The sequence below is a fragment of the Anser brachyrhynchus genome, assembly GCF_964034855.1.
Source record: "Anser brachyrhynchus genome assembly, chromosome: 12".
In the NCBI taxonomy this organism is placed as follows: domain Eukaryota; kingdom Metazoa; phylum Chordata; class Aves; order Anseriformes; family Anatidae; genus Anser; species Anser brachyrhynchus.
Window position 1 is genome coordinate 12,786,449 of NC_137707.1, and position 23,849 is coordinate 12,810,297.

The window sequence follows — 23,849 nt, forward strand, 5'->3', positions numbered from 1 at the left end:
GGAGCCCGCTCTGCTGCTGGTGGCTGGACCCGCTCTCATGCTCCCTGCCCTCGCCCCACCACCCCAGCTCTCGCCCAGGGCCATCGCTGCACGGCCGGGCTGTGAACAGGAAGGCAGCACCGCTCTGCAGCAGCCCTGTGCTGCGGGCTCGTCTCCGGTGGCAGGGGTGAGGTGGATCTAGGAGCCACGAGACCTTCCCCTATGTCTCTCATCCTGTCCCCTGCACAGTCACAGCCTGCAGCTCCGGCAAGCTGCCCCAAATTGCCCGTCACCTTCCTTCCTGCTGCCAGAGCAGAGGGCGCAGCACTGCCGCCCACCCGTGTCTCTGTCCTGGGTGAGGATATTCCCAGAACATCCTGGGGCACCCTGAGCACCGCTGCACACTCCTAACATCCCAAAGCACCCAGAGCATCACGGAGTACCCTGAGCATCCCTGCACAACCCGAGCATCTTGGGGCACCCTAAGCATCCCTGTGCACTCAGCGCAGGCTGCCCATTGGCATCCACTGGGGCACCTGGAGCATCCCAGAACACTCAGAGCACCCTGGGACACCCAGAGCATCCTGGAGCGCCCCAAGTATCTGAGGTTCCCAGAGCATCCCAGAGCACCCTGAGCATCCTTGGGGGCACCCCGAGCATCCCGGGGTACCCCAAGCATCCCTGAACACCCCAAGCATCTTGGGACACCCAGAGCGCCCCAGGGTACCCAGAGCATCCCTGTGCACCCAGAGCATCCTAGACCACCCTGAACATCCCCTGGGGCACCCCGAGCATCCCTGCACACCCCAAGCATCTTGGCATGCCCGGAGCATCCCAGGTTACCCAGAGCATCCCTGTGCACCCGGAGCATCCCGGACCCACCCTGAACATCCCTTGGGGCACCCCGAGCATCTGGGGTTTCCCAGAGCATCCCGGAGCACCCTGAGCACCCTCAGGGGCACCCCAAGCATCCCGGGGTACCCTGACCATCCCTGCACACCCCAAGCATCTTGGCACACCCGGAGCACCCCAGGGTACCCAGAGCATCCCCGTGCACCCGGATCATGACGGCACACCCCGCACATCCCCGCGCACCCGGCACAAACCCCTTACGATCCCCTCGTGCACCCGCGGAGGGCGCCCGAGCGCGGGGCGGTCCCCGTTAGCAGGGGCGGCCCCGGGGCGGTGCCGGGGGCGCTGCCTCCCCCCCAACCGGAGCTGCGGGCGCGGGGCGGCGGCAGCGGCGGTGCCGCCATGGCGGAGGCGGCGGTGCAGTGCCGGGTCCAGTACCTGGAGGATGCCGACCCCTTCGGCTGCGGCAGCTTCCCGGAGCCGCGCCGAGCCCCGGTTTACGCCGTGGCGGAGGCGCTGGCCCTGGGCGCGCAGCTGCCCGCGCTGCACCGGCTGCTCGGAGCGCCGCTGCCGGTAAAGGGGGGGGCGCCGGCGGAGAGCTGGGGGGGGGTCCCGTGCGGAGCGGGGCTGCCGGGACCCTGCTGAGCATCCCCGGGCAGCGCTTCGTGGGTAGGGGGGCAGCGGGGATGGGGGCTCCCCGGTGCTCGGTTGTTTCGGGGTCCGGAGAGGGGTCGGGAGGGGATGGAGGAGCCGGTGGTTTGTGGCTGGGGGGCTCGGGAAAATGCGCGGAGAGAGCGGGCGAAGCCACGGCTCCATCCCTGCAAGGGGCAAGTGCTCCTGTGACTGTGTGTCCGTGTCCGTGCGTCCGCGGCCATGCGTCCATGCGGTGCCATGGGGACGCGGCGGCTGCCTGGGGTGACCCGGGCGCAGGCGGTGCCACCGCACGTCCCCAGGCTGCTCGGAGAGAGCCCCGGGGCCCACCGAAGCGGTGGCCCTCGCTCCCGCCTGAGTCACGGCGGAATTGGCGAGCCCCACCGGTGGGTGATGCCATTTCTCATCCGGCCCCTCGTGAGTCGTCTCGGAGGAAGTGGCTGCGCTTGTTCAGGCGGTTTCCCATCCGACAGCCACCCTGGCATGGCCCGGCAGCTGCCTTCGTGTGCCAGGGACGCGGGGTAGCGGCAGCACCGCTGCTGGGGAGCGCGCTCCCGTGCCACGCTGTAACGGAGCGGAGCTGAGCCTCCGGCCGCCAAACGCCGCGGGCAGGATCCGGGCGGCCTCGCTGCAGCGCACGGAGCCGCAGGGCCACCGGCCCCCGTCCCACTGCTTTTGTTTGTACGGCGGGGCTGGAAAGCTGTGCGGAAACGCGTGCGCTCCTTGAAACGTGCTGAGCGACTTCCTCCGGCGTGTCGTGGGCAGCGGAGGACACGGGCTCCGTGTGGAGGCCGGGAGGAGGCTGGAGCACGGCGCTGTGCCCTGCTGTGGGTCTTGGAGGTCTGAGGCTGGGCTGGCATCCTGTCCCAACATGATCCAGGCTAGGAGAGAGGGATCGGGGAACCTGGAGCCTCCTCTCCCTGGGGACCTTCCCACCCAGGAGTCTTCTGTTAGCGTGATGCTTTCAGCGCATCCTCTACGGTCACCTCCGGCTGGAGACAGGCTGGTTTTCTGCTTTCCGAACACGGCCCCGTGGGCATGGGACCTGGCAGCACCTCACTGATGGCCGAGCATCTCCCTCCTGCAGCCTGTGGCACCGCAGGAGCAAAGGCAGGGGAGGCAGGGACAGGGGCAGGAGGGGGCGATGGGATGGGGGTTGCTCTGAGCCCTTTCCCTGAGCCAAACAAGCTCCTTTCATCCCCACTTTCATTTTTCTTGGAGCAGAGCAGCAGCATCTCATGTTGTCACCGTCATGGGATTTTTAGGCGGTGACTAAACGGAGTCTGTTTGGGAACAAACAGCCTGAGACATGACGAATGGAGCGAACTCAAATTTCAGGCATGCGTCCTCCTCCCCGGGCAGGAGCTGCCTGTAACGGGATCGCGGTCCCGGGGTGCCACCGCGGGCACGGGGATGCTTGTTGGGGCTCGCGCGTGCCGGTGCCTCCACCGCCAGCCTCCTGCCCTGCAGAGCGTGGCTGCTCTCCCATCCCACGGGCTGGGTCCGAATCAGGAGCTGGCACCCCGGGGCAGCCTTATCCTGGCACGATATCTCCCATCGTTCGGACGTGCCCGCCGTGCCAGGTGCTGCTCTCTGCTCCATTACTCACTGCGCTAAAATTAGTAAATGAGTAGACAGGTTTTTTATTATTATTTTCTTTTCCCCCTATAAATCTGCTGTAAAAGCTCAGCTGGGGATGCCGCTCAGCAGCACACTCCCGGGGAGACCAGGAGGGAGCAGGGCTGGGCCCCTGCGCATCCTCGGAGAACCGAGCAGTCTCCTCGGGACAACCTGCCCCAGGGACCCACCGGATCCCATGCAGGATTTGCCCTCCCTGCCTTTTGCTGGGGCAGATGGTTTCTCGCACTGGCATCTCTGCGTGTCCCCGCCGAACAGCCCGTCCTGCCCTGTGACACCCTCGGCGCTTCCTCTCCCCGCAGCTGATGACTTTTTCATGTTTTCCGGAAAGCGTGTTTGTGCCTGAAATACCTTCCCGCTTTGTTTTCCCCAGCCGTATTGTTCTGCCTCGAGCTGATGCTATCTCGTCTTCGCTTCCAGCAGTTCTGCAGCTCCGCTGGGTGATGCTCCCTCTGGGTGCGGGTGTGTTTTTTAAACCCCTCCAAGTGTTTTTCTGCAAAACCCATGTTTTCTACAACAGCGTGTGACCGCTGTAACAGAGATCCCTTTGCGAACCAGCCTGCTGGGCACAGCCAGAGCGGCGCTGGGGCTGCAGAACCAGATTGCAGAGGGTGGCAGCGAGGCCGACTCTGTGCCACCGCTGCCCCTGGGAGCTGCCTTGGCGAGGTGTCCCCTTGCTCTCCAGAGGCCGCCGTGCTCCCTTTACCCGTGCCCCACACCAGTGCTCTCTCATCCCCCAGTCCAGGGATTTTCCAAACTGTTATGAAACCAAACTGTCCGGAGCGACGCTATCCCACTCCTCGCCAGGAAACCTGCAGAAGAGCAAAAAACTGCTGCGTCAGCACAACAGGTTGTGGTCCGAGTGCCCGGAGCTCTGGATTTTGGTGGATTTTGGGGGTTATTGAGCCACACGGGTGCCTCTGGTAGTGGTGAGAAGCAGGAGCTCAGGCCTGGGTGGAGAGGGCAGCGCATGAGCAAGTGTGCAGGTCTGGGCCAGCTTGGGGCTGAGTGACCTCCAGAGCCCTCCTGCTTTAATTTTGTTTTTCCTGCCCTTACGGGCAGCGCTCCCATCCATGTGCTGCCATCCGTCAGGCAGGAAAGGGTAGGAGGCAGCAACTGAGCGCCCTGGTGACAAACACCCCCACCAGCCCCAGAGCGAACCCAGGTGCCCGAAGCATGGTGCGTGCCCTTGGCTGCGTGCTGGGGCTGCTCCTGCGCGGGGAGAGCTGCCCACGGCCCTGTCCACCTCCTCCGCCATCGCCTCCGGGTGCGAGAAGAGTTTAGAAGAGAAGCTGCAGACGTTTACAGACATTATAGCGTGTGTTTGGAGAGCGAGCTGTGCTGGGTCTGCTGGCACGAGGGATTTGCCTGAGTTTGAAGTGCACAGAGGTGGCAGCCCCAGGCGTGGGGGGCAGAGCGGTGCTGATTGAAGGATGCCGTGCGCTGCGGGTGCTGCAGACGTTGCTACAGCTGCTGCCAGGTCCTGCTTCATGCTGTGTAAAATTCATCCTGAGCTTTGTGTTCGACTACCGCCTTGAGTCTGAGCCTCAGCTGGAACAAACAGCGCCGGTTTCAGCAAATTCCCCTTCCCAGAAGAGCTGCGTGGGGCGCCCCGTGGCACGGCTCTCTCCAGTTCGCAATCTGGGCGTTGCGCTGGCTCTGCCCCAACACCAGCCTCTGGCAGGGGTTTTAAAGCATCTTTGGGTTTCTCCTTACCCAGCTGGGGCTGGTTTGGGTTCTGGATCCGTCCCGAGGCCAGCACAAGGAGGCGAGGACCATGCCCATGTCGCATGTTTCCACCAAAGGGTTTCTTTAAATATGCTCTCTTAGAGCCGCCCAGAGCGTTATGCAGCTCGACGAAGTTGGGAAATTGTGGTTGCCAAAAAGAAGAAAGTGTTAGAGACGGGGGGAAGTGTTTCTGCAGCTGGCAGATAAGGAGGATGCCGCGTCCTCCTGCAGCCCAGGGGAGGCCAAGGGCGATGCTCCAGCTTGCATACAGATTTTCGGGGAGCTGCTGCTCACACAGGGTAGGAGCTCAGGACAGGTTGCACCTCTGAGCGGCACCAGGCTGCTGCACCCAGGGTGGGTTGTCTGGGTCCCAAGCATGACGGATGCTCCCTCATCGGCTACATCAAACCTGGGGAGCTTCCCTGAGCTAACGATATGCCTGCTGGCCCTGCGGACATCCCTTTCACTTGTGCAAGGCTCTGCTGGGACAAGTCCTGGTCCAGCTGGGTGGCATGGGGCTCTCCTCGGGGATGCTTCTCCAGCATGTGGCTTGGAGCAGCCTGCAGCTCCGTGTGGGACGCCCCTGCTTGGACGAGTGGTGTGGGTCAGCAGAGAGAAACTCAGCTCGTTCTGGCAAAGGCTGGTACAGCAAGGATGGTTTTAGATGTGTCCGTTTGTCTCCCTTGGCTACGGAGACCTCCAGACATGCTCACCGGTGGGGGCACCTCCGTCACAGCCCCATGGTTTGGAGAGGGCAGTCCCGCTCCAGCAGAGCCAGCTTTCCACAGGAGGTCGTTTGCTGGCTGTGCGTGTCCTTGCTGAGCTTTGAAGCTCACGGTCAGGGAGGTCCCATGTATTTCCACCTTCCCCAGCTTTCAATTTGGAGCTGTTGGGGTGGCACTGAGCTTTCAATGCATGCAGGAGACCTCTCCAGGCTGCTGAGAGCCGTGCTGCTGTGCAGGGTCCTTGTTCCCTCTACGGACTGGCACCAGCACCAGTTTCGTGGTCCCAGCAGGGCCCCAAACTGCTCTGCTCGCTGCATGGAGGACGCCAGCAGCGCTATGGGAGCTGCGTGCTGGAGGTGTGAGCGTGGGATGCTCTCCTCCTCCCCCCTGCTCCGCTTCGTCCCCGGGCTAACTGCGGCCCTGCGCTGTTTTAAAACGCTTTCCCATGCCGGAGGCAGACGGATCAAAGCTTGCTGGTGACACCAGGGCTCAGAACAGGGACACAACCCTGCACTGGGAGCTGTTGTCACCCTGTGGCCCCACCGTGCTGTCCCCAGCAGCATGACCGCAAGGCTCGGATCTTTTAAAACCTTGTCCGAGGGTGCAGGAGCAAGCCCAGCCGTGAGGTCCAGCATGGAAATGCCAAGCTGGGAGGCTTGGCAGGGCATCCCCAGCATGGGGTGGCCTGTCCCTGTCCCTGTCCCCATCCCCATCCCCAGGGGATGGCATTTGCTGGGCGGGAGCATCCCTTGGGCTCTGAGCTCCCCTCGTGGGGAGCACGGCCAAGCTCACACGGGAAGCGTGCGGCCGCCAGCTGGGACATGTCACCGGCCCTGATAGGAGCTGTGGATGTTATCTCCGGCTTGCAGGGCTCTGGCAACCAAGCAGAGGCAATTTTTTTCCTTTGGGAGCTGCTTTCTGCTGTGTTTGATTGCTCCCGGGTGCTGGTTCATCCTGCCGTGCCTGGGAGGGTGCAGAGAAGCCCAGGAGAAGCCTCGGAGCAGGATTCGAAGCCTTTCCCCTGCAGGCAAGCCCTCAGATGGTGTTTGCTTGTGTTGCCATGGCCAGGTGGAGTGGGATGCAAACAACGCAACGACTGCGTCTAACCCGACAGAGCTGCCCTGCCAAATTGCCACTTTTCTGGAGGCTTGGTCAGACGCCAGGCTGTTATTCCAACGCATGTGGCACGGTGCTGTCCTGACTTCTGGTTTTGAAGCCCCGCTGGCGGCAAAGTCAGACGTGCAAAGGTTTGCGCAGGCTTGTGACTCAACGGAGAGCAAGCACAGGGTGACGCTGGGGCCAGATCCAGAGCTGGTGGTGCTCTGCCAGCCCGCTCCAGCACATCGCCAGCTCTCCCAGCCCTTGGGAAGCAGCGGGGACGCCAGTGGAGCCGTGACCATTAATAACAGGGATTTATCCCTGCTGTAGCGAGGGATGGGGGATGGCACAGCAGACATGCCACGGCACGGAGGATGCGTTAGCAGCAGGAGCAGCGTTATGAGCAGGAGCAGTGCTGGGTTTGATGCTTCCCCGCCCCGCCACGTGGCCGGGTGCGGGGCTGAGTCATACGGGGCAGGTCAGGCACCCACAGCCGCTGGGAAACCCGTGCAGGGCTTGCCATGTTTGTTTGCTGCTGCGGGGGTGAGGGAGGAAACCAGCCCTGCCCCGACTGCGCCCCGCTGCGGGACACGCTGGCAGCATCAGGCTGGGTCCCCCGCCCCAGGGACAGTCGATGGCACGGGTGCCACCCTTGCCCTGTGTTTTTTCCTGGTGTGGGCTTCGTGTTTCCCCCCCAGGTCCGATGCTGGTCCCCTGGGCTTTCCCTGCGGCGTGCTGGGAGGGAGGACACGTCCCCGTGGGGATGGCGCTGCGGGGGGGACGAGGTGGTGTCACCTGCGGTCCTGCAGGACCAGCTTGGGGACGTGGGTTTGTGCAGCCGGCAGGAACATCACTGTCACTGGTGGGGACACGAGGTGGGCACGGTGGCTCGTGTCTCATCCCGGTGGCTCGTGTCTCATCCCGGCTGTCTGCGTCCCCAGCTGGAGGACTGCACGCTGCAGGTCTCCCCATCCGGCCACTACCTGGACCTCGACCTGTCCCTGCTGGAGCAGAAGGATGACCTGGAGGGTTTCTACGAGGAGGTCAGGTGAGGCACACAGGGCACTGGGGACACGGGGACGCCGCGTGAGCGAGCGCCGGCGCTCACCCTCCTTCCCCCTCGCCCCAGGAAGGGCCGGCGGCCGACGCTGATCCTGCGCACCCAGCTCTCCGTCCGCGTCCACGCCATCATCGGTGAGCCGGGCTGGGTGGTGGTGGCCGTGGTGGTGGCCTCGTGGTGCCACGAGGCTGCCGGGGTCCTCCCCCCCCGTGCAGGTCGGGGCTTCTGCTTCTCAGGCTGGGAACGCATCGCGCACTGCGGGTACTTTGGGTCATCCAGGCAAGACCTAAATATAGCCATGGAGAATGCAAACAAACGGCTTACACGGGGACAAGAGCGCTCGAACAGCTCGAGTCTTTCCATCCGGAGCAGGGGGAAAAGCCAGCACGGAGCGGAGCGGTGCTGGGAGGGGAGGGCAGGGACCGGGGCTGGGGTTGGGGTCGCGCTCCCCGCTCGCGGTTCCCAGGCTCCGGGCTGCTCCGTGCCCCGGCCCCATCGGCCCGGCAGCGCGGCTGGGAGGATGCCGGGAGCTGGGGTTTGGCAGAGCGCTCGTCGGCCTGGCTGGGAAGCAGCGTGGGCAGCTGGCCTGGGGCTCGTTACAGCTCCGAACCTGACCCGGGGAACTTGGGACGCTCGGATAATACAATTTGGAGTTCAGAGCGGGCAAGCGAGAGGAAACCAGAAACGCAGCTATTTTTAAAGAAGTAATAAATAGAAAAGCAGTGAAACAGAGAAAAATGGATTTGGTGAGCTCTGGGCCTCCTTTGAGGGCTGCCAGCCATGGGACAGGGACAAAGAGGGGTGGCAGAGCGGGTGTAACGGCGCCCGGTGCCCCATGGTGGGTGATCCCAGCAGGGTGAGATGCTTCCTGAGATGCCCCCAAACCTCGCGCAGGGTCAGCACTGCCCTGGGGCTGCTGCTCCCACACGGTGGGGAGGAATGGCTAAAAGTGGCTCTGCCTCCTGTCCGTGTTCCTGTTTCGGTTCTGCGCAGAAAACAAGAGGGGATATTTATGTCTATGCAGAAAAAAATTTAAAAAAAAAAAAGAGAGAAAATAGGAAGGTGGCAGCGCTGAAATAAGCAGCTGAGGGGGAGCTGCTGCTGTTCCACCCTTGTGTGGCCACGTGCCCCAGAGAGTCGGTGCTGGCACTGGGAGCATTTCGGAGCTCCTGGCCAGGCCATCACTTCACATCTCCCGTTTCACAGAATCATAGAAACACCCAGGTTGGAAAAGGCCTTCAGGATCACTAAGTCCAACCACTTGACCTGCCAAGTCCCACCACTAAACCATGTCCCTTAGTGCCACGTCCACGCGTCTCTGAAACACGTCAGGGATGGGGACGCCACCACTGCCCCGGGCAGCCTGTTCCAACCCTTTTCCTTGCAGAGAAGCTGTACAACTCGCAGGGGCCGGAGCTGCGGCGTTCCCTCTTCTCCCTCAAGCAGCTCTTCCAGGTAGGTGGCCCCAGGTCCGTGTCCCCAGCCAGGGGCTGGCTTTGTCCCCACCACATGCGCTGGGACAACGCCTGGGCTTCTCCCCGCAGGAGGACAAGGACCTGGTGCCCGAGTTTGTGAACCTGGATGGGCTGACGTGCCTGATCAAAGTGGGGGCAGAGGCTGATCAGAACTACCAGAACTACATCCTCCGTGGTTGGTACTTGGTCCAGGGGGTGGTGGAAGGCTGGGGGTGTCCCTCTTGCAGGGTGGAGAAGGCTCTGCTCAGGGTGGCCACCATCCCGTGACCTTGCCTTGCAGCCCTGAGCCAGATCATGCTCTTCGTGGACGGGATGCAGGGTGTCATCAACCACAACGAGACCGTCCAGTGGTTGTACACGCTGTCGGGAAGCCTGGTAAGCAGCAGTGACCCCTCTCTGTGGCTGTCCCCATGTGCTGTCCCTTGGGGGGTTCACCCCACACCTCGCCTTCGGAATGGGCTTGGTGCCTTCCTACCCTCAGGCTCATTGGGTGCTGCTCACAGAAGTCACCCAGAGTCCCCAGACAAATGTGACCATGCTCCTGGGCACAGAGGTTGAACATAAGAGGGGGGGTCCCACCCCAGGCCCCTTCTCAGTGCCCATAGGACATCAGGATCCCAGCTGTAGGACCCTGGCCCCACAGCACCGTGACCTGTCCCCAGAGTTGGTGGTGAAGCCACCAGCCCTGGGGCACGGGCACAGCCACCCCGTGCTGGCAGCGCCCTGCCACGGCCGCTGTCCCTCGTCCCAGTTCCGCCTGGTGGTGAAGATGGCGCTGAAGCTCCTGCTGGTGTTTGTGGAGTACACGGAGCCCAATGCCCTGCTCCTCATCCGTGCCGTCAACGCCGTGGACCAGGCGCGAGGTGAGTGCAGCCCCAGCTGCCAGCGAGATGCCTGCTTGGGGATGGTTCGACACAGAGGCCACGTTGTCTGTCCCACGCCAACCCCCTGTGTGATGGCCACGGCCCATGGGAGCCCACCAAGAGCCCCCAGCAGGGATGGGGATGGGGGGAGATACTGGGGATGCAGCGTGCTGTGTCCCAAACCTGCCCCAGCTGCAGCCCTGGTGTCACCTGCACCCGTCACTTGTCCCAGGCGTGTGTCCGTGGTCCAACCTGATGGCTATCCTGCAGCAGCGCAACGGGGCCGACACGGAGCTGCTGGTGTTCGCGATGACCCTCATCAACAAGGTCAGCACCAGGGGTGGCCGTGCCGTGCCGTGGGGCCACCCTGTCCCCATCGCACCCGTCCCAGCCCTGTCCCTCTGCTCCTGGCCAGACGCTGGCTGCCCTCCCGGACCAGGACTCCTTCTACGACGTGACGGACTGCCTGGAGCAGCAGGGCATGGAGAGGGTGGTGCAGCAGTACCTGAGCAGCAAGGGCACCGACCTCGACCTCAAGCAGCAGTTTGTGCTCTACGAAGTGAGCGGGGCACCCTGGGGCGATGTCCACGTCCCTTCCCCTGGGGAGGGTGGGTGTGCGGGGTGGGAGCAGTGCCCAGGGGGCTCACCGGGCGTCCCCGTCCCCTCTGCAGAGCGCTCTCAAGCTGGAGGATGGGGTGGAGGAGCCGTCGCCGGGTGGGCGCAAGGAGAGGAGGAAGACAGATGAGGGCCGGCGCGGGTGGCGTGCTCAGGGCAGCTGTGCCGAGCCTAGCCCCGACCCCCAGCCTGTGCTGGGGAGCCCCAGCACCCCAAAGGAGCCCCCCGTTGAGGATAGCCCTGAGCCGAGCATCCCAGCGGAGTAAGTATGGGATGTGAGGATACCGGGATGCAGCATGGGGGGTTCCTCCCAGGTCTCCATCAGTGCCACCTCTTTCTCCAGGCCATGCCCAAAGAGCACCTACAACAGCACGTCCAGCCTGCGGCTGTCTCTGCCGTGCACCTCGCCCGAGAAGGAGCAGCCCCCAGGCCCCGGGGAGAGGAGCGTGTACAAGTAAGCAGCCAGGCGGGGATGGTGCCCTGGGGCTGAAGGCGAGGAGGGTCTCACCACCATGTCCCTGCTGGGGTACACCTGTCCCAAGGGAGCACTGGGGATGCAGCGGGGTCTAGGCAGGCATCAGGGCCGGCAAGATGCACAAGCCAGGAGAGGACAGTCTGAGGTGGTCCAGCCAGGGCTTTCACAGCATCATTTGGCCCCACTGGGACACGCACGCCTCTTCTCCAGCTCCATCTCTTCCCCCCTGCTCCTCTTCTCTGGCCGTGCTGATTCTCTCCTCTGCCCACTCTTTCTATCTTTCCTTTTGCAGGCTGCACCAACCTGCCCCTGTCTGGTAAGTGCCCAGGCTTTGCACGCGTGTGATGCCTCCCAGTGCACCCCGCTTGCTGTTCCCAGCCCTTGCATCTCCTCTGCTTGTGTCCTGGCTGGATGGCTGGGACCCCCATGCCACCGGGGTCCCACTTGGGGTGGCAGTGCCCTCCAAACCCCGTTAATGGTGCTCCTTGGTGGTGCAGCCCTGGAGCTGGCATCGTCCACAAGAACCTTCCTGGTGGCTCTGATGATGGGGACGGTGCCCCCACGTCGCCAACACCATGCAGCACCCAGGCAAGGGGAGTTCTTGATGGGGGTCCCCGGGCCATGCCTTGGGGCTGGGGGGTGGGTGCAGGAGACCCCCGTTAGCAGGGGCTAACCCCTGTTTTCCCTCAGGCGGGAGGATGCCCCCTCCTTGCATGGGGACAAGCCTATTCTGAGGAGGTTTGAGTAAGTAGAGGCATGCGTGTGTCTCCAGGCATGCGCTTACTCAGGCCAGAGGTATCTGGCCTTGGAGGGCCGAGGAGCAGGAGGAGGGTCCTCGTGTGTCCCAGCTCCACCGTGGTGCCCTCCTGGGAGCTCGGTCTCACAGCTTGAGGGTCATGGTGAACACCAGCTTGGGACCAAAGAGTGATGGTGGCAGAGGTGGTGGTGGAGTCTCCATCCTTGGAGATGCTCAGAAGCCACCTGGGCATGGTCCTGGGCAACCTGCTCTGGGTGGCCCTGCTGGAGCAGGGGTTGGGCCAGGTGACCTCCAGAGGTCCCTGCCAGCCTCACCCATTACATGGCCATGCTTCCCCTGCCTTCGGCTCCTGGTGGGCTGTGGCATCCCTGTCCCCCCATCCCCAAGCCATAGTGGCATTACCCATCTCTCTGAAGGGCTTGGAGGCAGCTGGGGGCATGGATGGACCCTGCTGTGGTGCGGCTGGTGCCGGGGGTTTTGGTGCAGGACCCGGCCCGCGCGGTGCTTGCTGTGTGGTGCCATGTGGTGTGGTTTGCCCGTCCCCACCTCCCCTGCCCCCTGGTGCCCCCAGCTGATGGCTGCCCCTGTCTCGCAGAGCTCGCTTCCTGGAGAACCTGGCTGCTGCCCAGAAGGAGAAGATCTCCGCCATGGCCAAGGGACGGCTCGACATCCTCAGCGATGTTGCTGCGGAGCATCTCGTCGCTTGGGATGGGGACAGCGGCACCCCTGAGCCCGGGACGGAGCCAACCAGCATGAGTATGTGCAGGAATGGGGTCGGAGCATGTCCCTCTGTGCCCACCAGGATCCGGGAGTGGGTGGCAGTGGCCCCTCTGGCCCATGATGCTGGGTGCCATGGAGGTGCTGGTGCCATCCCGCTCCAAATACCAGTGTCTGAGCGTGCTCCCACCAGGGAAAGTTCCCCAAACTCGACGTGCAGCCCAGCAGCACCCTCCTGTTGGGCGGGCTGTCTCACCCCCTCCCCATCTCCCTGCAGGGTCCCACGCAGGCCGGCAGGACACCACCGACTCCTGTAGCGCCATCTCCTCCGATACCAAGTTCATGCTGGACATGCTCTACGCTAAGGGCTCCTCGGAGCTGGGAAGGCAGAAGGTCTTCCCCGAGGGGCTGTCGTCCTCCCCCTGCCAGGGTGAGGAGGAGACGGGCAGCAGGCAGAGCTGCGCTGAGGGACGCGGTGGTCGGGAGCAGGAGAGCACCTGGCTCCATGGCAGGGCTCTGGACGGGCCGGTGGCCAGCGCCCATGCCAAGCTGGCACGTGCCGCATCCAACATCGACGCTGAGACCCACACACAGAAGCTGGAGAAAACCATGATGATGCCCATCAAGAAGGACACGGAGCTGTCGTGGGAGCACCTTCAGGCCAGCCCCGTGCAGCTGAAGATCAAGGACCTGGACTTCACTGACCTGGGGGAGGAGGAAGACTTTGACATCTTGGACACGGGGCCCATAGCCAATGGCTCCTTCCTTCCTCCCGGCATCCAGGCAGCGAGCGCTGGAGTTCTCATGGTTCCCCCTCCACCTCCCATGGACCCTGGCTGTCCACCACCTCCCCCTCCACCTCCTATGGTCCCTGGCTGCCCACCACCTCCACCTCCACCTCCTATGGTCCCTGGCTGCCCGCCACCTCCCCCTCCACCTCCTATGGTCCCCGGCTGCCCACCCCCTCCAGGGCTCTCAGGCCCTTCGGCCACTGATGGCCCTTCCCAAGCCAAGAAGAAGAGGACAGTGAAGCTCTTCTGGAAGGAGCTGAAGCAGCTAGATGGCTCTGTGGGGCCGGGCAGGTTTGGGCAGGCGACGCTGTGGGCATCCCTGCAAAGCGTTGAGGTCAACACTGCCAAACTGGAGCATCTCTTCGAGTCCCGGGCGAAGGAGGTGCCGGCTTCCAAGGTACCAGCAAGCTGGCACCATCAGCTGGGGGAGCACTGGGTGGCTGTTGGTTCATGTGGGTCCCCTGGGCATGCACCATCACCCTGACCCTGTGCTGACGGGCACCCACAGCCCCGAGGCTCAGCGGGGAGGTTGGGGCAGGGCGGATGGTCGGTGCATGCGTTTGCTTAGCTCCGGCTCATGTCCGTGGTGCTCTCATGAAGGTGAGCCCTCTGCCTGGCTGCCAGCCTCCGCCCTGTCCTCCCTGCAGAAAGCTACCGACGGGAAGAAGGTGGTGGTGGTGCTGGACCCCAAGAGGAGCAACGCCATCAACATTGGCCTCACGGTGCTGCCACCCGTCCACATCATCAAGACGGCCGTGCTCAACTTCGATGAGTTTGCGGTCAATAAGGAAGGGATCGAGGTGAGAAGCTGGGCCCCAACAGGGTCCTTGTGTGGGTCCTTTCCCCTGACCAGGAGGTCTCCGTGCCCATGCTGGCAGTGTGGCACAATGTAGATGGCCTTGAGGTGGCACGTCACATCTCCCACCAGCATGGGGAGCGGCGATGTGGCTGGAGTCTGACGTATCCCCTTGCCTGCTTTAGAAAATCTTGACCATGGTCCCAACTGAGGAGGAGAAGCAGAAGATCCAGGAGGCCCAGCTGGCCAACCCCGACGTGCCCTTGGGCTCTGCGGAGCAGTTCCTGCTCTCCCTGTCCTCCATCAGCGACCTCACGGCCAGACTCCAGCTCTGGGCCTTCAAGCTGGACTATGAGAGCCTGGAGCAGGTACGGGGCCACCTACCCCATCCCTCCTCACCACTGCCAGCCCCAGTGGGGTCCCTGGGATGAGCCACGTGAGTTCCTGGTGGGACGTGGCCATGTCTGAGTACGGGAGGTGTCCTTCTGGTTGGGGACAGGCTGCAGGTCCCTAAGGCAAGCGTGGGGCGGTTGTGCTCATGTTTGAGGGCAAATGCTGAAGCCCCCAAGGGAAGTGACACCCAAGGGGTCTGACCTGCCCCCATCCTCATCCAGGAGATAGCAGAGCCGCTGTTTGATCTGAAAGTGGGCATGGAGCAGCTGGCCAAAAATCACACCTTCAAGTGCATCCTGGCCACACTGCTGGCCATGGGCAACTTCTTGAATGGCTCCCAGGTGAGGAACGGGGTGCGGGGCGACGCAGCCAGTCATGGGTGCTGCAAGGATGATGAGACTGACCATGGCATGTGGGTACCCGAGAGGGACCACGTGAGGCTTGGGAAGGTGCCTGAGGCTGGGTGGTGTGGGTGCTGGTGGTGGTCCATGTGGTCTGCTGGAGGTTGGGAGGGTGGAGGGGCCCTGCTGAGTCTGTTGGGGTTTCAGAGCAGAGGCTTTGAGCTGGGCTATCTGGAGAAGGTCTCGGAAGTGAAGGACACGGTGCACCGGCAGTCCCTGCTCCACCACCTCTGCCAGATGGTAGTGGAGAAGTTCCCAGAAACCACGGACCTCTACTCGGAGATCGCCTCCATCACACGCTCCGCCAAGGTGAGGCCAGGCCCAGAGCCCACACCTCCACCCCACCACCAACACCACCCCGAGGGCTGACATCTCCCTCCTCCAGGTCGACTTTGACGAGCTGGCCAACAGCCTGGTGCAGCTGGAGCGGCGCTGCCAGGCCTCCTGGGACAACCTGAAGGTGATCGCCAAGCACGAGACCAAGCCGGTGCTGAAGAGCAAGCTGACGGACTTCCTCAAGGACAGCACCCAACGTATCGTCGTCTTGAAGGTGGTCCACAGGCGCGTCCTCAACAGGTGGGCGGCTCTCCGCGAGCAGACCCCCGGCCCCGTGGTCCACCCGTGGTGGGAAGGACCTGCGGTGACCGGCGTCCCTGCAGGTTTCACTCCTTCCTGCTGTACCTGGGGTACCCGGTCAGCGCCGTGCGGGACGTGAAGGTGATGCCCATCTGCAAACTGCTGCGGGAGTTCGCCCTGGAGTACCGCACCTGCCGGGAGCGCGTCCTGCAGCAGCAGAAGAAGCGCGCCGCCCACCGGGAGCGCAACAAGACCCGGGGGCGGCTCATCACCGAGGTACGGGGCTGCACCGCTGGCCGCGTCCCCCCAGCGCCCCAAGGGCCGCCCCATGTCCCCAACGGCCGCCTCTCGCCCACCTGCAGACCGAGAAGTTCTCCGGCATCGCCGAGGCCACCGCACCGCCTGCTGTGGTGTCAGCCAGCCCCGAGCAGCAGGAGCAGGCAGAGGTGGGCCATGAGAGCATGAAGAGCGTCCTGAGTTTGCCCACAGACGTCCCTGCCCGACGCAGCCGGGCCAGCCGGGGTAGGAGCGGGCTGGGGACAGGACAGCAGAGCGGGGCAGCCCATGGGGACACCCGGCTGATGCCAGCATCCTCATACCCCCACGCAGGGACAGGGCATGTCACCCCAAGCCCAGGCTCCCCGGCCCAGGAGGACGTCCCCAGCTCACCTGATGACGCCTCAGACGAGATCATGGACCGCCTGGTGAAGTCGGTGACGCAGAGTGCCAACCCCCGGCCCTGCGCCAACAAGGAGCGCAGGAGGTCCCGCGGCAACAGGAAGTCCCGTGAGTCCCTGTTGTCACTGTCCCCGCGCCTTGTCCCACCTCTCTGTCCCTGCCACCCTGTGCTGTCCCCTCTCTGTCCCCATGCTCTGTCCCTGTACTCTCCCAACCCCATGTCCCAGCCCAGATGCTCTTTCCCATCTGTGCATCTCCATCCCCATGCCCCGTCCCATCTCTGTCCCCTTGCTCTGTCCCCATACTCTTTCCCATCTGTGTCCCCGTCCCATCTTAGTGTCCCTGGCCCCGTGCTCTGTCCTTGCTCTCTGCCATGTCCGTGTCCTTGCCCAGATGCCTTGTCCCATCTCCGCATCCCTGTCCCTATGTCTGCATCCCGTGCTCTGCCTCCGTCCCTGTACCTTGTCTCATCTCTTGGTCCATCTAGTCTGTCCCCTCTGTATCCTGTCCTGTTTCTGCGTCCCTGTCCCCTCGCTGCCCTATGCTCTGTCCCATTGCTGTCCCCATGCCCTGTCCCTGTACTTTTTCCCATCCTTGTGTCCCACTCCCATCTCTGTGTCCCTGTCCCCACACCTCCCCATGCCCTGCCTCCATCCCCACTGACTGCTCCGGAGCCCACACAGCCCCAGCCACAGGGCACAGGACCTACCCTGGGACCCAAGCATGTCACCAGGATCCCTCGTCCCCCACCCCAGGGCCACCTCCCCAGCACACGGGGCCCCAGCAGCCGCTCTCCTCTCCCCGCAGTGCGACGGACGCTGAAGAGCGGGCTGAGCGAGGACTTGGTGCAGGCGCTGGGCCTGGGGCGGGCGCCGGGCATGGAGGTGTGACCTGACCGCCCCTGCAACCCGGGGGGGCCCTGCCACCCGCACCCCGCAGGGAAGGACGCGGGAAGGACACTGGCACGCTCAGCACCCTTGGTCCGGCATCCGGCTCCGGAACGGGATGGGAGCGATGCCGTGAGGCTGCTCCGTGGGGGCCAGGATGGAGGACAGGGAGAGTGTGAGTCGTGGAGGGGTCCGAGCAGTACGACGGGAGAGGGTCCCGGCCTCGGCCCCAGCCCTGGCCCCGGCCCGGACCCCCTCTGGGAACTGGGTTGGCCAGTGGCTACTGTGGCAATAAAGTGTTGTGACGTGTGCTGGTGGCATTGTCCCTTGTCCCTGCTCCTGGACTGGGGTGCTGGAGGATCTCGGGGCTGGGGCGATGCTCCCTGCAGCAGCCCTGGGGCAGCCAGCACCCCGGCGCTGAGCAGGGTGGGCTCGGGCTGTGGAGATGGAGCCCTTGCAGACCCCCACTCAGGAGGGCAGGGACCCCACAGCTCACGGGCCGGGGGCAGTGTGATCCCCCCATACTGGGACACCCAGGGGACCCTGCCAGGAAGAGGACTGCTGCCAGCACCGGGCCAGGCTCAAGGCTGCACGCTCAAGGGCAGGATGGAGCACAAGGCCACGGCGTGGTAAATAACAGACTGGGCAGCGCTGCAACGCCCCGATCCAAACACACCTCTCCCTTGTAGCCCTCTCCTGGGGTGGTTTTGGTGGACCAGGCCCTGGGCATGGGACGTGTACTTGTCCCTGCCAGCCTGGCTGTGGCACCATCTCCGTGCACTTGGCAGAGACAGGCCGGCTTTGCAAGGACAGCAGCTCCCTGTCCCCGTGTCCATGCCACCTCCTGGCCGTCCTGGGCATGAATTAAACCCCAAACCAGGAGCCGGCGGGTACCATTTCTGAGCATCCCGCTGTGGCAGGAGATATCTCACCACTTTCCGCAGCAGAGGTCACTGTGCTTGGGGCGCCGCCACCCACGGCGAAGGCATTTGGGAAGGGTGTCACGTCATCCATCACCGCAGCTCCGCTGCCCCAGCACTGCCGCCGGCCCCAAATCCAGCACAGCAGGTCTCTGTGGCTTTCAAAGAATGAAGAAAAACTCCACCGGGCAGGGCAGCTCCTTCCTCGCCTTCACCGCCACACGGGGTCTTCCCCCGCCACCAGACCCTGGGGACGTTGGACTCGCCAGTGGCCTCGGTCACCAGCCCATGTGCCTGTGATGGCCCCAAAGCCACACAGGTGCCAAGAGCTGCAGGTGTCCAAGAGGTGCTGCAGGACGTGGCGTGGGGCTCAGGTCGGTCCCCAGATGGAGGACAAGAGGTGCCAGGGGACACCAAGGCAGCTGCGAGGGGGTCGGCACGCGGCGATGCGCAGCGGGGTGGGAGGGCCCCTGCAGCAGGGGACAGAAATGACATTATATGCATCACCTCGGATACCACATGTCTCAGGCTCATGGGGTGGGTAAACTGAGGCAATGCCACCCCCCAGAGGCCGTGTCCTCACTGAAGGCCTCTGCCAACCTCTTCATTTATCTTCCAGCTGTTTTTTTGGCTTTGCAGCCTTGGGGATGTTTCCAAGATTCCCTGCCCAGCCCCCGGCACGCACTGCCCTTGAGAGGCGCCTGAAGTGCTTGGCTTGGCCGCGGCACAAGAGCCTGGTGCCAAAAAAGCCATCAGGCAAGCGTGCCACCCTCCCCCCCCCCCACCCCAGGATGTAGCGGGATGTTAGGATGCAGGAGCAGAGGCAGTTTTGTGGGTCCCCACAGGGCTGCGTGGGTCTCCTCGGGGACACGGAGCATGTGTAGCCCTGGGTGCCACCAGCAGCACTGCATTTGGGATGCCCCAGGGTGCTGCACCCCCAGGAGTGCACTAGAGGATGCTGCTGGTGACATCTCCAGCCCTTCGCCTTGTCCCCATCCGCGTGGCGACCCACCAGCGTGCCGCTGGCCCCCCGCCACCCGCGGTCCCAGCTGTGTCCTGCTGCCACGAGGGGGCACGGCGGCCACGCGCACGGCACCGCGCCGAGGCCGTGTCCCCACAGCGCCTGCCCCGGCACCCCGTGTCCCGTGGGTCCCCGGGGAGTCGCCTGGGGGCCTTCGGCTCGCTGTCCTCATCTCTGCTGCCCAGGGAATGGACAAATCCCCCACACACACATACACAGCTGCTGTCCCCTGCGAGATGTCCTGCAGCCGGGTGATCGCTGTCACAGGAGGTGACAGCCACCTCCTTGGTCCTGGACATTTGTTTGCCTGGCTGGGACCTGCTCCTCTCTTCCCGCACTCTGCCATCTCTCCGGGTCTCGTCCCCGAACCCCACCAAGAGCTGGCCCCGCGCCAGAAAGCAGAGGCAAGCAGAGGACAGCGGGATCGAGCCCAGCAGAATTTGGTGCTGCATCTGCTATTTCCTGCAGCAGTTTGTCTCCTCACCGTTAGGGTGCGAAGAACTACAGCAGGAGCCTGTCCCCTTGTGCTCCAAGACGTCCTCTGCCTCCTCCACCCCTCCCTAAATTTGTGCTCGGGCACCGCAGACATCATAACCTCACATTTGTTCCTGGGCTAGAGACATCAAGAGAACTTCTTGCAAGACCTGGCCACCTGCCAGGTGCCTCCCCCAAATTCCTCCTGCCGTCTCCGCTGCAGGACTCATCCTTTGCCTCTTGAGCAAGCCCAGGCTGCTGACACACTCGGCTCCGCGCCTGCCCTTCCCGGCAGCACGGAGCAGAGAGGCGGAGGGCAGGATCCAGGTCACCGCGGCTGTGACCTACTGCCCTGGTCCCTCGGGGCGGAGGAGGCAGGATGTCACCTGGGGATGCTCCTGGACCGGTCTCGTGGCCAAGAGGAAGCCGCGTTTGCTCCATCACCCTAATACCAAGGCTGAGGACCTGTGGCAACCACAGGGAAGGGAGACGGGCGGTGATGTTGGGCTGAGGTGATGGAGAAAAGTGTTTGGCCCTGAGCTGCTCTAGGGATGAAGATAGTGGAGATGCCAGCCAGCTTCCCCCCCCTTTTGCTGGTGGGGACTGGCATGGGTACCATGCTGGGAAGGGGTGCAGGGCCAGGTACCCCTGCCTGTGACAGCACCTGAGTATCACCAAAGCTTCCCAGCCCTGGCAAGAGGTCCCCACAGTGCTAATCCAGCTCTTGGCAGTGTGTCTGGGGAGCTCAGCCCCAGGGACACCATGGCGCAGGAAGCCCAGTGGCGAGGAGGCTGCCAGGGCTGGGTGGGGATGGTGACACGCGATCTTCATCCAGGCAGAAATGCTCGGTGTCGCACCAGGGAACGGCTTTCCAGAAGGTGAAACCTCTCCTGAAGCCACGAATCCGGCTGGAAGTGGGGACGTGTTTTGTAAACGCCTGGAGCTCCTGCACAACCTGAACCAACAGGTCAGAGCCTGGGATTTTCCGAAAAGGGGATTTAGAACAAGAAAGATCCGGGCTGGGTACATGGCTGGGTGCTAAGCACCTGCCGGAAACTCTTTCCTGGGGAGCAGCCCGTGCAGGAGGCTTGCTGGCCGCAGGGCACGTGCTTGGAGCTGCTCCAGGAGCAGGAAGGTCCATCCAGCCCACCAGGAGCTGGGCTGTGCCCACCCAGCTGAAAACCCCCACAGATGTGGGTCAAAGCCTGGGACTAAGGCTGAAGCCATCAGCTGGGATGCACAGGATTACAGGTGCAAAAAAAATACGCTGCAAACTGTGAGAAAACAAGCAAAAAGCCCTCGCTCCTGGACTGTCCCCAGCCTGAGATGCTCCTTCCCCTTGGAGCAGGATGGGACCCAGGGCCACCTGCCCACGAGCGATGGCCAAGGGGGTCGCAGCGCTGGGAAGACCAAAGTGCCCTGCTGGGTGCTCACCCGGGAGGTGTTTCCTGCGGAGCTAACAGTGCTGGAAGAAGGACCTGCTGTTTTGGAGAAGATGAAGTACCTGTGGGAGCAGCGCGGGATGAATCACATCACTCACGGGCCTCGAGCCCCTGGAAATGGCTTGTGGCATTTCGAAAACAATGTAATGAATCTTCTGCGGATGAGATTAGGGAGGGGAACAATTATCTCAAAACCTGTTAGTCATGGGAGGCTCCGCCGAGCCGTAGGAACAGCCTAAGGCGAGGGGAGCAGGAGGAAGCCGCGATCCCCCATATGGGGACCTGAGCCGCGGCCCCGGGAAGGGCGCAGGAGGCGGCTGCCACCCGCCCGGCCCTGCTTCCAGCCACGGGAGGTGAGCTGCAATTAGCCAAATGGGCACGGGAGACGTCAAGTAGGTCAAAAGGTAATGGGGATCTCGGCGGCGTTTCCCAACAGCGCGGGGCGGTGGGGAGGCACCCTGCGGTGTTGAGCAATGGGGAGAGGAACAAGGCCGGGCATTGTCTCCAAAGGAGCAGCCACCAAGGCCACCCCCACCGCGCACCAGCCCCTGCCTTTACGGAGAGAGGTGGGCCAGGACACGCCGAAGATGCTGGTGGGACTCTGGAAGGGATGGAGGGATGGACGGACAGGCGGACAGACTGACACTAAGACCAGCTCTGGAGGAGGTGGATGAATTTGGAAGGGTCACATCTTCCCTTTCTGAAACATCGCAATCAGTACGGCCACACCAGGCTGCAGAACCACCTGGGGACGAGCTGCCCTGTGCTTTCCAGCACCACAACCCCTCTCCAAAGCCCCAGCTCCTCCAATAGCTTTGTGAAGATTAACGTTTGTGGCCAACACCACGATGACCACAGCAGGTAGACATGGTGACACTCATCTAACCTTGAAGTGTATGCACAGGTGCTGCTTTGTGAGTAAATCCTTTCTCTTAAAGGTTCAGCATGGGGACACAAAGCTCCTGCATCTCCGGGCAGGACAGCCTCCAAACAAGCTGGGGCGCTGGAAGCCACTGAAAGCCTTGAGTGAAGCTGCATTTCTTGTAAAGAGCCATCTGCTGAGTTAGCTGAATGAGTGGGAATTGGTCAAAAAATGCCATTCTGCTCTTTGGAAAACCACCTTTGTTCAATGAGGTTTTTCAATGCCCGATGATGGTAAGGTCTGGGATGAGAGAGGACCAGCCAGGCTGGCAGTGCCCACACCACCAGGCATGTTCACAGGGAAAAGGAGAATGGGCAAGACATAAATCAGTTTTGCACACGGTGATCCTCAATTTAACAACTTTAAAAAAATAGTTCATAGTGTTTTAAAATGTCCCCAGCATGGCTTTATGGTGTGAGGGACGTGGCTGGTGGCAACTGAAGGTGGTGAAGAACCCAGGTGTCACCAAGCAGCCCAGGTTCAGGCCCCTTCTACACAGAGCAGCAACAGGCTGGGGGTGACAAAATTGCTTTGGGCCCTCACCCTGCATCCACCACAACCACCAAGGGCTGTGTGGCTGCGGGGAAGCAGCGACACCTCCATGGGCATCAGGCTGCGTGCAGCATCCTGCACCTCATCCCAGTGGCCGATCCTTTGTGCCACCCGGACCACGCTCCTCCACGCTCTGTCCTACAGTCCCCGTGTTCCCTGCTCAAATCTCCTTGGGAAAGGAGCTCGAGGAGCAGGAGCGCTGCCGGCCATAAAGCCGCAGCCCGGGGAGGGCAGGCGTGGCACGACCCCTGCCCCTCATCGCAGCGCGTTATGTCACCGCGGTGAGAAAGGAGCGGATTCCTGGGGGAGAGCCCGCAGCCGTGCTGTTGGGGACATCCCTCCTTCTCCTCTACCTCGCCGGCATTCCCTGCATTCCCCTGCCTGGAAGAGCAGGGCTGCAAACCCAGCTGGGTCCCACCACCACACCCCGGAAAAACCACCCCAGCCTGTTTGCTGCTGCCCTTCTGCAGAGCTGCGGCTGATGAAACGTGGTTTTTCCGATGGGACCAAGGGGGTTGTGTCCGTACCACGGCAGGTTTTCTTGACGCGGGATGGCACAGGCATCCTCCATCCCGTCCCCAGCAGCCCCACTCTGCTGTGAGGCTCGCGGGACCAGAGCCTGGTGTCGATCCGCGGAGGGCACCGCAGGTCAGGCCCGTGGCTGGCATCGGTGTTGCTCCACGGCAAGGGAGTGCGAAGGATCACCGAGCACGGAGGGTTGGTGAAATATTAAAGCAGGAGCTTAATAAAGCAAGCCCGGCAGAGGCAATTACCCTGAGTAATAAAAATGGAAACAAGAGGACTTTGCCCCATCGGCCAGCACCGGCTGTACACGGCACGGCCGTGACGCAGGTGGTGGCACCTGGGTGGCAGGAGGTGCTGAGAAATCCTTTGGGATCACCCAAGATCCTTAGCCCCAAATCCCAGGGAGCCTGGAGAGCGCCTGGGACGCGATTCACACCTCCCCTGCCTGTGCCAGGTGCTGGGATGCACCTGAGTGGGGTGGGTGAAGGGTGGCCCTGGTCCTCTGTGGGGCTCCCCTGGCAGCTGAGCGGGTCCTGGGGTGCCAAGGGGGTGGCAACTGGGGGGTGTCTGTGGTGGGGGGCAGCGCCTGCTGCTCCTGCTGGCCCAGATGGACATGGACGCTGGTGGCACCGCGCGCTGGAGGTGCCCACTGGGGGCACAGGGGGGTGGTGACATGGGCAGGCAGTGGGTTGGCACCACCTCTGGCTGCTGCAACACGGGCACCGAGCTGTGCTGTGCCGAGCCGAGCCAAGCCAAGCAGTGCGGTGCAGAAGCAAGCCGTGCCGTGCTGGAGCGAGCCAAACTGAGCTGCACCTGCGCCGTGCCAAGCTGAGGAGAA

At 63.1% G+C, this 23,849-nt stretch overlaps 1 protein-coding gene across 1 annotated transcript; it reads left to right on the forward strand.

The window, feature by feature from the left end:
- Positions 1-1,165: 1,165 nt before the first annotated feature.
- Positions 1,166-17,465, forward strand: FHOD1 (formin homology 2 domain containing 1). Its single transcript, XM_080552613.1, has 22 exons — positions 1,166-1,404; positions 7,613-7,719; positions 7,801-7,865; positions 9,119-9,186; positions 9,276-9,381; positions 9,487-9,581; positions 9,958-10,069; positions 10,302-10,396; positions 10,485-10,628; positions 10,741-10,946; positions 11,028-11,138; positions 12,512-12,672; positions 12,911-13,821; positions 14,072-14,224; positions 14,406-14,588; positions 14,835-14,954; positions 15,162-15,323; positions 15,400-15,590; positions 15,674-15,866; positions 15,953-16,112; positions 16,200-16,376; positions 17,076-17,465. The coding sequence occupies exons 1-22, from the start codon at positions 1,234-1,236 to the stop codon at positions 17,156-17,158; spliced, it is 3,774 nt and encodes a 1,257-aa protein (XP_080408739.1). The 5' UTR covers positions 1,166-1,233; the 3' UTR covers positions 17,159-17,465.
- The last annotated feature ends 6,384 nt before the right edge of the window (positions 17,466-23,849 follow it).